The following is a 12,903-nucleotide window of genomic DNA, read 5'->3' as shown; positions in this document are numbered from 1 at the left end:
TGTGTTCAGACAAGGAAACCAGGTCAGGGAGGTCAAGGGACTTGGCGTTCCCACGACTCTGTCTTGCAGCCTGAAATTAACCCTCAGACCACGGACCCCCCTGCCTTTGAGATTTAACAATTTAGAGTGAAGTCTGAAAAAGCAGAATACGAATGTTAACAGGTGGGGCAGGTGCTGTGAGAGGGAGCCTGGGAACAGCAGAGCACAGGCACGCTGGGAATTTGGGCAAATCACTTAACCCCTCTGGGCCTCAGTTTCCTCATCCATAAAATGGGGATAATGATACTTGGCCTAAGTTCCTCACAGGCAGGACAGGGACCGGTCCTCTGATTTATCCTCAGCACCCCCTGTGACACCAGGCACACAGTAGGTGATAAGGAAGGCAAAGCACCAAGTATGAGACTGGGAACTCAACAAATGATGGCTACAATGCACAATGTAGAGTAATGCTGGGTTTATAGGCAAAGGCTCTGTCCCCTACTCTGCTGCTCCATTCCACAAGTGCCCCCCACCAATTTTTTAGGCCCTAAGCCCTTCAAATCCATCTGTTGCTGGTTATCCAATAAAGGACCCTTGACCCTCCAGCCTCCTTCAGCAAGGAGCACAGTGTTTGCAAAACAACATCTTCTCTGGGGATTAGAATGGCAACCATCAGGCCAGCCTTAAGTTCCTCAGGCTCTGGTTTTCAGTGGAGAGGCCAGCCCCTGATTAAAGAGTTCCCGCAGGCCTGGGAGGGATCCCCAAACTCGGGGCTTCTCTCCTGCACCCAACACCAGCTCCAGATGAACTTAAATTGCACACCTTGCAGTGGGCATTGGTCTTCTAAAACAATCTAGATGACTAACAAAATGGCACTCATAGAAAACGGCCAAGTGAGGCTAATAAAACATATTCTGAGCTCTCAAAAAATTATCCCATTTTTCAGGCAAATTAAGCCCAAGATTGTGAAAAATGCTGCCTTTATTAATCTCATTAAGTCTTTCTGGAGTAAAATAATACTGACAGCAAGCCCTGCAGAATGCCAGCTCTGGTGTCCTCAGTGGTGGCCCCTGGGCGTCCATCAGGGAAGAGCATCAGAGGGCAGAGAGCAGCCAGGGGGTCTCAGGGTATTAATGCCATCCCGGGTAGCCCTGGTTAAATGCTCTGCCAGGCCTCCGCACACAGCACTCTGCCCTATTGGGAGACAGGTTCTCACCATAAAGCAAGGCTGAGACAGAACCCCTGCATCACTGCCCCTCTGAGGGGTGATGGCCAACAATTTGAGGATTTCAAAAACCAAAGACACCCCTCTGAGCAGAGGAAACACCAGCAAATCCCACAGGGCACAGGACACAGACACGGGGCAGTGTGGGGGTAGAGAGGATACATAAAAGGAAAAGGAACCAAAAACTGAGCTCTTGGGGAAGGCAAACCTTCAGAAACATTTCCCCCTCAAATGGGAATGTTATACTTAAGAAGTGTCAAGGAATGCTGTGTTGAATTAGCTAATCCTGACATGAGCTTCTGTTTATGAACAACTGAGTAAGAATCAGCATGTGAAATACAGAGCCCAGTCACTCCTCCTTTTCCCAGTTACAATAATGAGGAAGGAAATTTGAATCACGAGATGGTCCAGAGTACTGAAAACGTGAATGCATTGGATTTAGTTCGCAGTGAGACCAGCCTGCCATGCTGGGAGGCCAAGCATTGTGAGAAAAAGGCAAGTCAAGCCTGAGACTTAGAGGGAAGCCCATTTCTATTCATTCTGGCTGAATCAGATCCAGGGTGCAGACACATGGCCCTGGCAGGCAGAGGCAGCAGCCTGAGGACAAGTGAACTTCTTGCCACTGTCTCGTGGCTGAGGTTCACAGACTCCTCCATCCCGGGTTGACAATGCAGAGCAGTGGCTGCTGGGGCAGAGTCACTCTGTGAAGAGGAAGAGAGGCCTGTCTGGGCAGAAACACGCACCTGCGAATGTGCAGAGACACAGTCCAGCGCCCTGGGCAGGGCAGCAACAAGCTTTGGGATGAGGACCAAAAAAAGCTTGGGACCAACCAGTGACAGTCGTCACTGATGTCATTCCAGGGCAGGATGGAGATGTGCTTGGGTAATGGGGGGGGGGGGGGCAGGGGATTCTGCCCTCGAGACCCTCACCCGAACACAGAGCTCAGAGCCGGGGTGCACAGTGCTAGCTCCAGAGCTCCCATCCGCTTCCCTGCTCACTCACGTGGCTTTGAGTGACCCAGGGTGTCTGCAAACTCCATGGCCCTGGACAGACCTACAGAGCCCTGTGTTCCAGGGGAAACAGTCCTGGGGTCCAAGATTGTGAGCAGCTCGCATATAGGTGAATATTAAAGAGAAAAAGGCCCTTAAAATGCCCATTCCCCATCTCCCTGGGCGGTGCTCCTTTCCACAGCTAAATGAGCATCAGCCCCTCAGGAAAAGTCAGCCCTTTTCATCTGTAGTTTCAACTCTCACCATATAATGAGCCCATCACACACAAAGCGTCCCCAATAAGTGAGTCAGCAATAAATCAACAGTCTTAATGGAGGAATTAATAACCAGCAAGTGAGATTAGATTAAGAATCAGTTAATAGACCGGAGAGATTAAATGCCTAGTAAAATGCAAGGCCGAGAGCCACTCTCAGGCTGCCCTAAGGTTCTTGGAGAGACGTGCCCTCCCCGAAGGCACTTGGGTGGGTGATGAACTAGGGTAACCACTGCTGAGTTTACGTGGGTCCTTGGAGGGGCCAGTAAGGAAGGCTGAGCACAGAGGTACTTAAGGCCAGCCTCCTCCAGAAGCATCCTGATTTCTCACGACAGCACTGAGTGCCTTTAAAACTCTGAGGCAGAGAACCATGCAGGGGGCTGGAGGGGAGACAGTGGGGAGGGGGAGAGAGAGAGCAGGAGGTACCCTGTGCAAACCCAGCTCCTACTGTGTCACTGGAGCTGTGCCCATTGACCGCAGCCTTGCTGCTCAGCTCAATCATCTGGTGCAGCCGCAGCTTCCGGCAGTAGATGGAGGCTGCCTCGGGCTCCAAGGCAATGATGAGCTGCTCCGAGTTCTCGGGGGAGGCCAGGCCTGCCTGGAAGACAGAAGGCAAGGCTGGGACCCAGGCTCCCTGGCAGGACCGCTTCAAGGACACCCATGCCTTGGGCTGACACCCCCAAGGAAGGGACACCCACACTCTGCTTGTTTGGGAAATTCCCTCCAAAGGCCTCTGCAGAGCCTAAAATCAGGGGTGATCAGGTGCTGGGCCCCAAGCCAGGTACGCGAACATCACAGAGTGGGCAAAGAAACATACAAGCGCCCTTGGGAAGTGCCAGGCTCTGTGAGCCTCTGGGCCTCCTGCATTTGAGGCCTGCCTGGCTCAGAACTGAGAAGCACAAACAGGCAAAGGACCAAAAACTTTGAAAACCACCACGGGATGGAAGGCTGATGGTCTGTTTCAGGTTCCAGGACTAAATGGTCAGACTGAGTCGTAGCAAACCCCAATCTTTGGTGGCCTAGGAAACAGAAGGGCCATCGCTGGGCCTCAGCTATGCAGGCATCTGATTCTGCTGTGTGGGATCTGGCCTGTTATCTCCAGAACACCAGGAGAAAGCCCCCCAGCCCCAGAATCCCACAGGGTCCCCGTTCCCTAGAGTGTGTGGGGGGGAAGGCCATTAGCAGTTATCTAATTCAAAGCCTCCATCCCTCCACAGCAAACATGCTTCTGCCCTGTGACATGTGGCCTGTTCCAGGCACAGCCCCTTCAGGCCTCATGGAGCATAGCCAGGAGGCTCCGGACCACCCTTCTGAGGATGCTCAGAGACACAGCCTGGCGTGGCCTCTTGTGGCCTTGACCTGGAGCATGAGCTCCAGCTTGCTCGTTGAAGGTGCCCAAGCTCACAGCTCTCCTTGGCTGCCAGCACAGTGGGAAATGAAACCTAGCTCGTTCGTCACTGCTGTGTTGGCTGTCTTTGCTGCTGTTTCCAAGCGAAACCGGGATGCATCCTCATGCGACACCCACTTTGGAGAAAGCCCCCAGCTCTCCCCAGGCCCCGGGAGGTTTAGTGGACTCATCTCATCAACCAGGGACAAAGGTCTGCCTATTGCCACACATGTACAATGACCCGGTGGGGAAGAGCCGGCCTAGAGTCATGGGCGGAAGGGGCTTAGGAGGGTCAATTATTGGGCAAGGAGGGGAGGAGAGTTCAGGTTAGAAATGAGAAGTGCCTTTCGTCCAACTCCTTCACTTTATGAAGAAAGAAACCAAGGCTCAAAGAGGTAGGGTGACCAACTGTCCCGGGTTTCCTGGGACACTGGCCTCTCGGTGCTAAAACCGGGACAGTCTTAGGCTCCAGGGGATCCAAGAGAAGTGGCAGAGCCAGCCCAGGCCCAGGTTTGAGCCTTGCAGAGCAGCTCTCTAATTGGATCTCCAGCTCTCCTGCTCTTAGTAACTCTAGTTACTGGGGTGGGCCCAGCCTCTGCACTTTGACAGAACTCCTGGGTGCCCCAGTATTCCCTCCTGAACTGGTTTGAAGGTATGCTCTCTACTCACTTGCTCAGGGACAGTACTGCCTATACCTGCTGTCATTCGTTCTCCCTAACAACCACACGCGAAACGAACCAGTTAATTACGTCTAAATGAGATACCATCAGCCTGCAGGGGACTGAAAGTCTCCACTTTGCCAAAACCAAATGCCTCACAAGGGCAGACCCCTTCTGGAAGACTGACCTTTATAAAACCAGATGGAACCGCACACGCTCACACCCTCCACCCCCTCCTCCTGCCTCGTACTGGGCTGAGGCCAACCACATGGGCCGCATCTGTGCCCATCAGCAGGGTCCCCAGATCAAAGAGGGCAGGCCTGCCCTCAGCTTACACGGGTCAATAGGTTAGTGACACAGATGTGTGACAAGATTTACGCGTCCGAGGGAATGAAGATGCCTCCTCCCCCAGGCTCACTTTCTCACAGGGTCTCGTCCGACATCCTCAGCACAAAGGCAGCTGAAGGTTAAAGTGCCCGATGAAAGGGGACGTGGGGTACACAGGTCAAGGGCCACCAGGAACGGTGAAACCTCTGAATGTTTATCCCCAGGATCTCAGAAGAAGAAATCCAAAGGGACACCAGGAGGAGCCCCGTCTCCAGAACAGTGCTTGCAGACTGGTTCTCCCATCCTCCTGAGTTTGTATGTAAAGCCAAGGCCCCCCTAGAACAGAAGCTCACAGGCCCGGCTCCCACAACATGGGCTGAGAAAGAAGGAAAGACACGCTGCAAAGCCACAGTGAGCCCTGGATATACAAGCCTCTCCTCCAAAGTTCAGGATGGAGGATAAACCTGGTGGAGGCTGGGGAGGGCAGAGCAGAGTGGCGCCCAGGATTCAGTGTGAAGGGAGAAACCACGGGCTCTGCCCACTCAAAAGGCACATTCCTGTCATCGCGTCCCACTGGGATGCCACCAGCCTGGCAGCTCCCACATGCCTGGTAAGAGCCACAGAGGCCTGGGCCTGGTGGTGGGGACGCCAGGGACCAAAGGAAAGCAGAAAATAAACAGGCTTATTCTCTTCCATACCTTCCTGGAAATTCTGAGCAGGATCTCTGACTTAGGTGTGAAATATCTATGTGGAAAATCACATCAAGAAGCCCAGAGAAGTGAAGGACTCTGAGTAAAGGATACAATTCGAGGGCGCCCGAGGATACCCTGTGTGTGACTGAGACGACCTCCCACTGGGATGCTCCACATCCTGAAGACATGAAAGTCATGCAGACTGACCTGACACCGCCCCAAACAGTGTGCGTTGCAGCCCTCGGGGGACCTTTCATCTGTCCCTCCCGCGCTGGGCTGGCCTTGGCTCCACAGCAAAAGCTCTGGCCCATTTCCATGCGGAGTTTCCCATGGTACCCGGGTGAGGAAGCAGACAGAAGCAGAGGTGAAGAGGACCCCAGACCAGAGGGGAGGGGAGAGGCAAGGTTAATGGGGGGCCCGGCAGTGCCTGGGGTGGGGGGGCAGTAACCACACTCCTTTGCTTGAGCCAGCCCCCCTCCTTGCTCCCCAGTGAGAGGGAGGGGCCGTGTCCCCACCAGCAAACTCTCACGGAGGCCACAAGGAGAGCTGAGGGAGAGGCAAGAGGAGGCAGCTGTCTCCCTGCACAGATTCCGTCTCCCCAGGAGGCTTCCTTCTGCTAGGGGACTCTAAGAGGAGGAAATGCAAAAGTCCCTGCCAGACTTTCAAAAACCCAGATGTCTTTGTCTCTGAGCAGAAGGATCCAGTGCCCTGAAATGTAAGCTTCGCTTCTGCATAATAACATTTGCTGTCCTTCTCAGCAGAAGCCCTCTGGCCTGGCAGCTGGCAGGAGACCTGGGGGGGTCTTTTCCTGGGTTCAGGCCAGCGTCAACCAGGGCAGGAGAGCTCTCTCTCTGCATCCAGTAATTCTGCCTCTGGAGCTGGTGTCTCAAGGCCAACGTGAGCTCTTTCTCTGCGCGGCCCCAGGCCCAGCACGTGGCATGTTCTGCCTCCCACTCCAGATCCATGCGGACCTGTCTAGCCTCTCCTGCAAGATGGTGTGTTTTCTAAGGGCAGCAGCCAGGTCTTCTTGCCCTAGAGCACACAGTAGGTGTTCAGAGGGCAGCTGCTGAATGAATGAACCAGCCATCCCTCCAGCCAGCCTTTATTCTGCAATATCCTGGCCCTTCTCACAAGAGCATTTCAGACATGACCTGAGGATTCTACAATCAGAAAGTGTCTGACCCGAAAGGATCCTACACCATTTGACTCCACAAATCTGGGCCAACAAGAGCTCCAGCGTAGTAGTTTCTAGAGCTCTGCTTCCTGGTCACGAGCTCCACTTGGGAAGAGCGGGTGGGTGAGAAAACCACACTCTAGGGAGGCCAAGGATGTGGGAGGTTACCACCCCAGCTACTCTGTTCCTCGGCCCTGCAGTCAGCCAGGAAAATCCGCCAGGGGCTATGTCCACAGCTGACAAAAAAGGCCAGACCGGTTGAGTGCTCGGCTGGCCTGGTGTCAAGCTGCAAGGAGCTACAGCTGCACGGTTTCTGAGTGTCATGGGGTTGGGTTTCTTTCCTGATGTGATTATTTCTCACTGCGGTTTGTTCAGAAAGGGAGACAAATGTAGGCTGCAACTCTGTATTAGATGAGATCCCTGTATGTAGGGGAACATCGTTTATTTAGCAGGTTTCTGGAACCTACTAGAGTTACACATTTTAGGCAAAGTGCCTCTAGAAATACACTGGACTACCTCCTACGCGTGAGCACTCAGGATGCAGTGGAGCTACCTCCTCCTTATAGGTCTTTCCTGAGGGCCTCAGAAGAGGCGTCAGCTGTTCTTTCCGCTGCCATCCTTTCACTGAATGCCCTTACAGGGTCTAAAGCTGTCCTGAGGCTATGGATTATAAAAGATGGAGATTCAACCCACTTTTCAACTATCACTTGATACAAGAGGAGTTTGGGGAGTTTCATAGATGAAACTGTCCCCGTGTCAAGTTCAGGGCAGCCCTCATTGGCAGTGAATCACAGACCTCCAAGTACAGGCCCCAGACACACCCTCCGCAGATCTGCTTCTCCACGGGAGATGCTGCCCAGACCCTCATCTCCTGGCCCTGCATCCAGGCCTCTTCCTCCTCCCCCAGGGCTGGAGGGAGGATGACGTTCGGACTCCACATGACTGCCCTGAACTGGGGCTCAGGAGGCCTCCCATAAATCTGGAAGGAGGAGCTCCATTTGCCACATGCAAGCAGGGCAGACTGACCCGTTTCCCAGCTGCCCTGACAGAGAACCACCCTGCCTCATCCTTCCTGCTCATCTGCCTGAAGCCAGGCCGATGGGCAGCACTGTGGGTAGAAGGGCGGGTGGGCACTCCCAGATTTCAGAAGCTGGCTGGGCCAAGAACTGCGTTTTTTGTTCAGGTTCTGTGTTTATCAGGTTTCTCCAGAGAAACAGAACCAGTAGGATGTAGGTATACGTAGAAAGAGATTTATTATAAGGAATTGGCTCACGTGATTATGGACACTGACAAGACCTCAGTCAGCAATCTGGAGCCCTAAGAGGACCGATGGTATACTTTCCTTGCCGGTAGGCTCAAGACCAAGAAAGAGCCGATGTTTCAGTTGGAGTCCAAAGGCAGGGGGAAAACGATGTCCCAGTTTGAAGGCAGGCAGGCCAGAGGAATTCCCTCTTATTTTAGCTAGGAAGGTTCAGCCTTTTGTTCTAGTCAGGCTTTCAACTGATTGGAAGAGACCCACCCACCTTAGGGAGGGCAACCCGCTCCATTCAGGCAGTCAATTTAAACATTAATCTCATCCAAAAACAGCCTCACGGCAACACTCAGAATGACATTTGACCAAATATCTGGGTGCCCCTAGGCCCAGTCAGGTTGATATATAAGATTAACCATCACAGGTATGCATCTTGCTTACTCTGTATACTAAATGGGAGGTGAGGAGGGAGAGTTGGAGAGATGCTAATTTTGGCCACAGAGCAGCACGTTCCATTTCCATTTTGTCAAGAAGACTCTCCCAGAAGACAGGCTGAAGAGGGTGCCCCTAACACGCCATTTGCCCCTTCCCAGGAGTGCAAATGGCTTCAGGGAACCAGCTGGATGTAAGTGACTTGCAGGGCCCCTGTCCTATGACTCAAGCACCCACCACCGTCCTGGCACGGGAGGCCCCCAGCACAGGCTTGTTTAATGAATAAATGAATGAGTGAACAAAGAATGAATGAAAGAATGGTCCCTGCCATCTTCAAATCCATCCAGTGACTGCAAACTGAACACAAGTATCAAATCAGAACTACAAAAGGCCAGAACTTAAGCTGCACAACACTGCCTTGGACAAACGTTACCCGGCATGGAGAGGACAGGCCCGTCTACAGGGCGTCTCTGGGCCTCAAGAAGCAAACTCCCCCCCACCCCCATCCACGCTGGTCACCTGGGCCCCCGCCCAGGAGCTGCTGGCCCTCCTACTGCCTGAGGTGCCAAAGCCCAGAGGACTCCACGCCCTCTTCAGCCAGGTTTCCCCCTTGGCCTCCCCCGGGTAAGGGGCCTCTCCCCACACTCCCCGCCACCCACTCAGAGAGGCAGCCCTTGAAGAGCCGGCCCAGGGCTCCATCAGCCCTGAGAAATCTACCAGTCACTGCACCTCTTTCTTTTTCAGGCTAAAAATAAGAACTGTCCCCTTTCCGGGTCACGTGTCTGTTGCTGAAGTCTTCCCGTGGGCTGGAAAATGAAAGTCAAAACTATGAATCTTGAGTATCCTTCCTGGGAAAACTCAGAACTATGTCTTAGCAGACACCAGTGTCCCAGTGTCCCATGTTTGGATCTTTGGACTCTGCCTGAAGGCTGACACCAAGGAAAAGCTTCCTGATGCCCAGGGCTCCCGTGGACAGTGAAACTGCATTTGTTTCTCTTCCTTTTTAAAGAAGTTGCCTCTCTCTGGAACTTCCACCCTTTTCCTTCATCCCTATATAAACAAATCTATTTTTGGCAAATACATAGACGAGCCAGATTCTCATGCTGAACAGAGGAAGGGGAGAGCAGAGGAGCCAGCCTGGGGCAGGGGAGGGAGGAAGGGAATGTGGGGGGGGGGGGGGGGGGAGGGGGGGGAGGGGCACTGCCCTTCCTTGAGGTCTACCTGCCGCCTGGAGTAAAGCCCCAAGCATCAAGTACAAGTCCTGACACCAAGGTGCCCAGGGCCATTTGACTGTGTTTGGTGCTCAAGATTGATTCAAAGGGAGTTTTTAAAGGACAGATTCATACATGTGGCCACAGGCTCAACATCAGAGGTGTGTCTCCTGGGAAAGGTGACTCTCTCCTGAGAGGCATGGCAGGGGACAAGGGGACATCTATGACCTTGGTGACTTTCCTCAGCCTGCTCAGGTTGAAGGCTCTGATTCTCAGCGTAGAGTTGACCCAGGGTCCAGGGTGGGCTTGCATTTATTAACCCAGAGGACTAAGTACAAAAGGAGCCAGCTCTGTCCCAGGGATCAGAACAGCAGGTCCGTACGGCCAGCCATTCTTGCCATGAGGTCAGACCCTCATGGAAGCCCTGTCGTGGCACAGGTTGTCTGCAAACATTGTGAGTGTTGGAGGCCACGAGGGTTTTGGCACCAGTGGTGCCCCCCAGCACCCATGAGGGATGGGCAGGCCGTCAGCACTGGAGTGCTCTGTCTCCATGGCTCCGTGTTGACTGGTATGTCCCTGGCTGTGCCACTGCCCTCACCTGGATGTGGGTGTCTTCTGCCACCAGGCAGGTCTGGCAGCCCTCTCCTCTCTTTGGGGGGCCCATATGTGCTGTGCTCCTATGTTACTCATAAGGTGAACCGTGCAGAGGACAATCATACTTCCTTTATTTCCTGGCTGCGTGTGTGCAGCTTTCAGCCTCCACCCCAGGCTCAGCTGCCTGGTTCATGGCCATTGGCCTTGTCTTTACTTCTTTTTTATTCAAATATTCTTGTTCCCCAAGCCTTTTCCTTGAGGGTCTTACTTCCATTTGCCCACACAGAAATGTCTCTGAACTTCAGTGTGCAAGCCTAGCCCCAAGGAACCTACAGGGGCAACAAGTCCTGGAAATGAATACAGTCCGAAAGAAGACTGAGCCCAGGCTCTCCCCTTGTCCGTCTGGCCCCCGCTCCTCCCCCAGGAGGAAGCTGAGGAACGGGAGACCCCTTGCTGTGCGAGACCCCTCGCTGTGCGAGACCCCCTGCCTGTGCGAGACCCCTCGCTGCCTCCCAAGGAGGCCTGTGAATGCTGGGGGACACCCGAGTGGGGTGACAGCCACCACGGCCGCCGCCGCGTGCACCTTGGGCCCCACCCGCCCCCAGCCCCGCACTCACCTGGTAGGCAGCTTGTCTCATGAACTGCTTGGCGGGCTGTTTCCAGATGGCAGGCACTGTGATGACCCATCTGACATCAGAGTTCTCGAACTCTGAGCCCGCCTGGTCACTCAGCTCCTAAAGCCAAGGGAAATACAGCAGGTCACGTGGATGGAGCTGGTCCTCCCGTGACTCTGCGAAAATCCGGGCTTCCTGGCCGTGAACTCTTGGGGCGTCTATTCCGCAGCCCCGTGAACTTACCAGGGGACAGGAACCTGTTTTCTGAATATTCAGCAAACAGGGAGCTCCCAGCTCCTTCCACTCACTGGATGTGGCTGCAGGTGGGAGGTGGGCAGACCTGAGGCGTTTGGCCACTTCCTAGTCATGTGACTTGGGGCAACTGACAACCTCTCAGCCCTCAGCTTCCTTATCTGTGCCATAGGGATAATAACAAGCTCATATGCTTGTTGGGAGGATTGATAATTTCCTGAGAGCTACACTTCCTGACAGCTTGCTCTGTGTCAACCTTGTTAAGCCCTTTCCATACCTCATCCCCATTAATCCACTGGAGAATCCTGTTAGGAAGAGATTAACACTGCCCCTTTTCTACAGGTGGCAAACTAAGGCCTAGATATGTTCAGTATCTTTGTGATGACCGCAGAGCTAGAAAGTAGCAGAGCCAAAGTTTGGACCCAGACCCAGGTCTATGTTGACTCTAAAGGCCAAGGTCTTAACTAAATTGTTACTTTTGGTCTCCTATCTGAACAGTGCCTGGCCCACAGGGATGATTAACGACTGGTGGCATTTGTTATCAGAGCTGTCACTTGTCACCCACCTTCCTGCAGGCCCAGCACATCAGCGGAGTTTTCCTGGCAAGTTGGGAAGGGTATGAACCACATGACATAAGCAAGAAGCGTGCTGCCCTTGACTTTCAGTTCACGTAAAACCTATCTACGAAACAGAAACAGACTCACAGACCTAGAGATCAGACTTGTGGTTGCTGGGGCGGGGTAGGGGGGAGGAAGAGGGATGCACTGGGAGTCTGGGGTTGGTAGATGCAAATCATTACATTTAGAATGGATAGACAACAAGGTCCTACTGTATATCCAATCTCCTGGGATAAACCATAATGGAAAAGAATGTTTAAAAAAACAATGTGTGTATGTGTATAACTGAGTCACTCTGCTGTACAGCAGAGATTGGCACAACATTGTAAATCAACTATACTTAAAAAAAAAAATCAGAGGGACCCATGTGGATAAACGGGATGGGTGGAAGCATCAGAAGTTTTGACCAAGCCCAGGCAGACAAAATACATCTCTAGAACAGTTCTCAGACTCAGTATTCCCATTGTAAAATGGGAAGAATAACACTAACCCGCTGTGTTACTGGCAAGATTCAGTGAGAGCACACAGGGAACACTGGCCCAGCAGGGAAGACCTCTGATGGATGCTCGTCCCTCCCTTCTCCTCTCCTCCTGTTGCCACATTCACCAGACAAATCTGAAATCAAACCTAAGCATACACTGATGTGCTTCTGCATCAGAGTCAGCTCTGGACATGTTTAAGAAGATTAACAGGCTGGTGATTTTTTTCCTGATGGGTATCTCATTTTCTCTATTGTTTCATGTAGTTATCTTGGGACTGACCCACCCTCTCACTGAACTAATCTCCTCTTTGATAGGTAAACTTTTTTTTGCCTTTAAAAAAAACGTCATTTTTCATTATGAGAAAATGCACGTAACAACATTCATTGTCTTAACCATTTTTAAGTGGGTGGTTCAGTGCATTCAGTACACTTTTTTTTTAATAAACATGTTTTTAAAAACATCTCTGCTTTAGACCAATGTAAAACAGACATTTTTAAAAAATTGAGATTTAACTGATTTACAATACTGTGTAAGTTTCTAGTGTACAGCAAAGTGATTCAGATAGATAGATAGATAGATAGATAGATAGATAGATAGATAGATAGATGATAGATATATAGATAGATTCTTTTCCATTACAGGTTATTACAAGTTATTGAATACAGTTCCCTGTGCTATACAGTAGGTCCTTCTTGTTTATCTATTTTATATATAATAGTGTCTGTTCATCCCAAACTCCTAAT

General features: G+C 52.2%; 1 protein-coding gene across 1 annotated transcript in view; it reads right to left on the bottom strand.

Moving 5' to 3' along the window:
- HSPA12A (heat shock protein family A (Hsp70) member 12A) overlaps positions 1-12,903 on the bottom strand; it is a 68,995-nt gene that overhangs the window by 6,838 nt on the left and 49,254 nt on the right. Inside the window, exons 6-7 of the mRNA XM_057737610.1 lie at positions 10,813-10,929; positions 2,894-3,065 (exon numbers count right to left, since the gene is read on the bottom strand). Of these exons, the coding sequence (XP_057593593.1) occupies positions 2,894-3,065; positions 10,813-10,929 (289 nt within the window). The remainder of the gene's footprint in view (positions 1-2,893; positions 3,066-10,812; positions 10,930-12,903) is intronic.

The sequence above is a fragment of the Hippopotamus amphibius genome, chromosome 5, assembly GCF_030028045.1.
Source record: "Hippopotamus amphibius kiboko isolate mHipAmp2 chromosome 5, mHipAmp2.hap2, whole genome shotgun sequence".
NCBI lineage: Eukaryota > Metazoa > Chordata > Mammalia > Artiodactyla > Hippopotamidae > Hippopotamus > Hippopotamus amphibius.
Note: the sequence above shows the minus strand (reverse complement) of the source record. Positions and strands in the feature narration are given on the sequence as shown.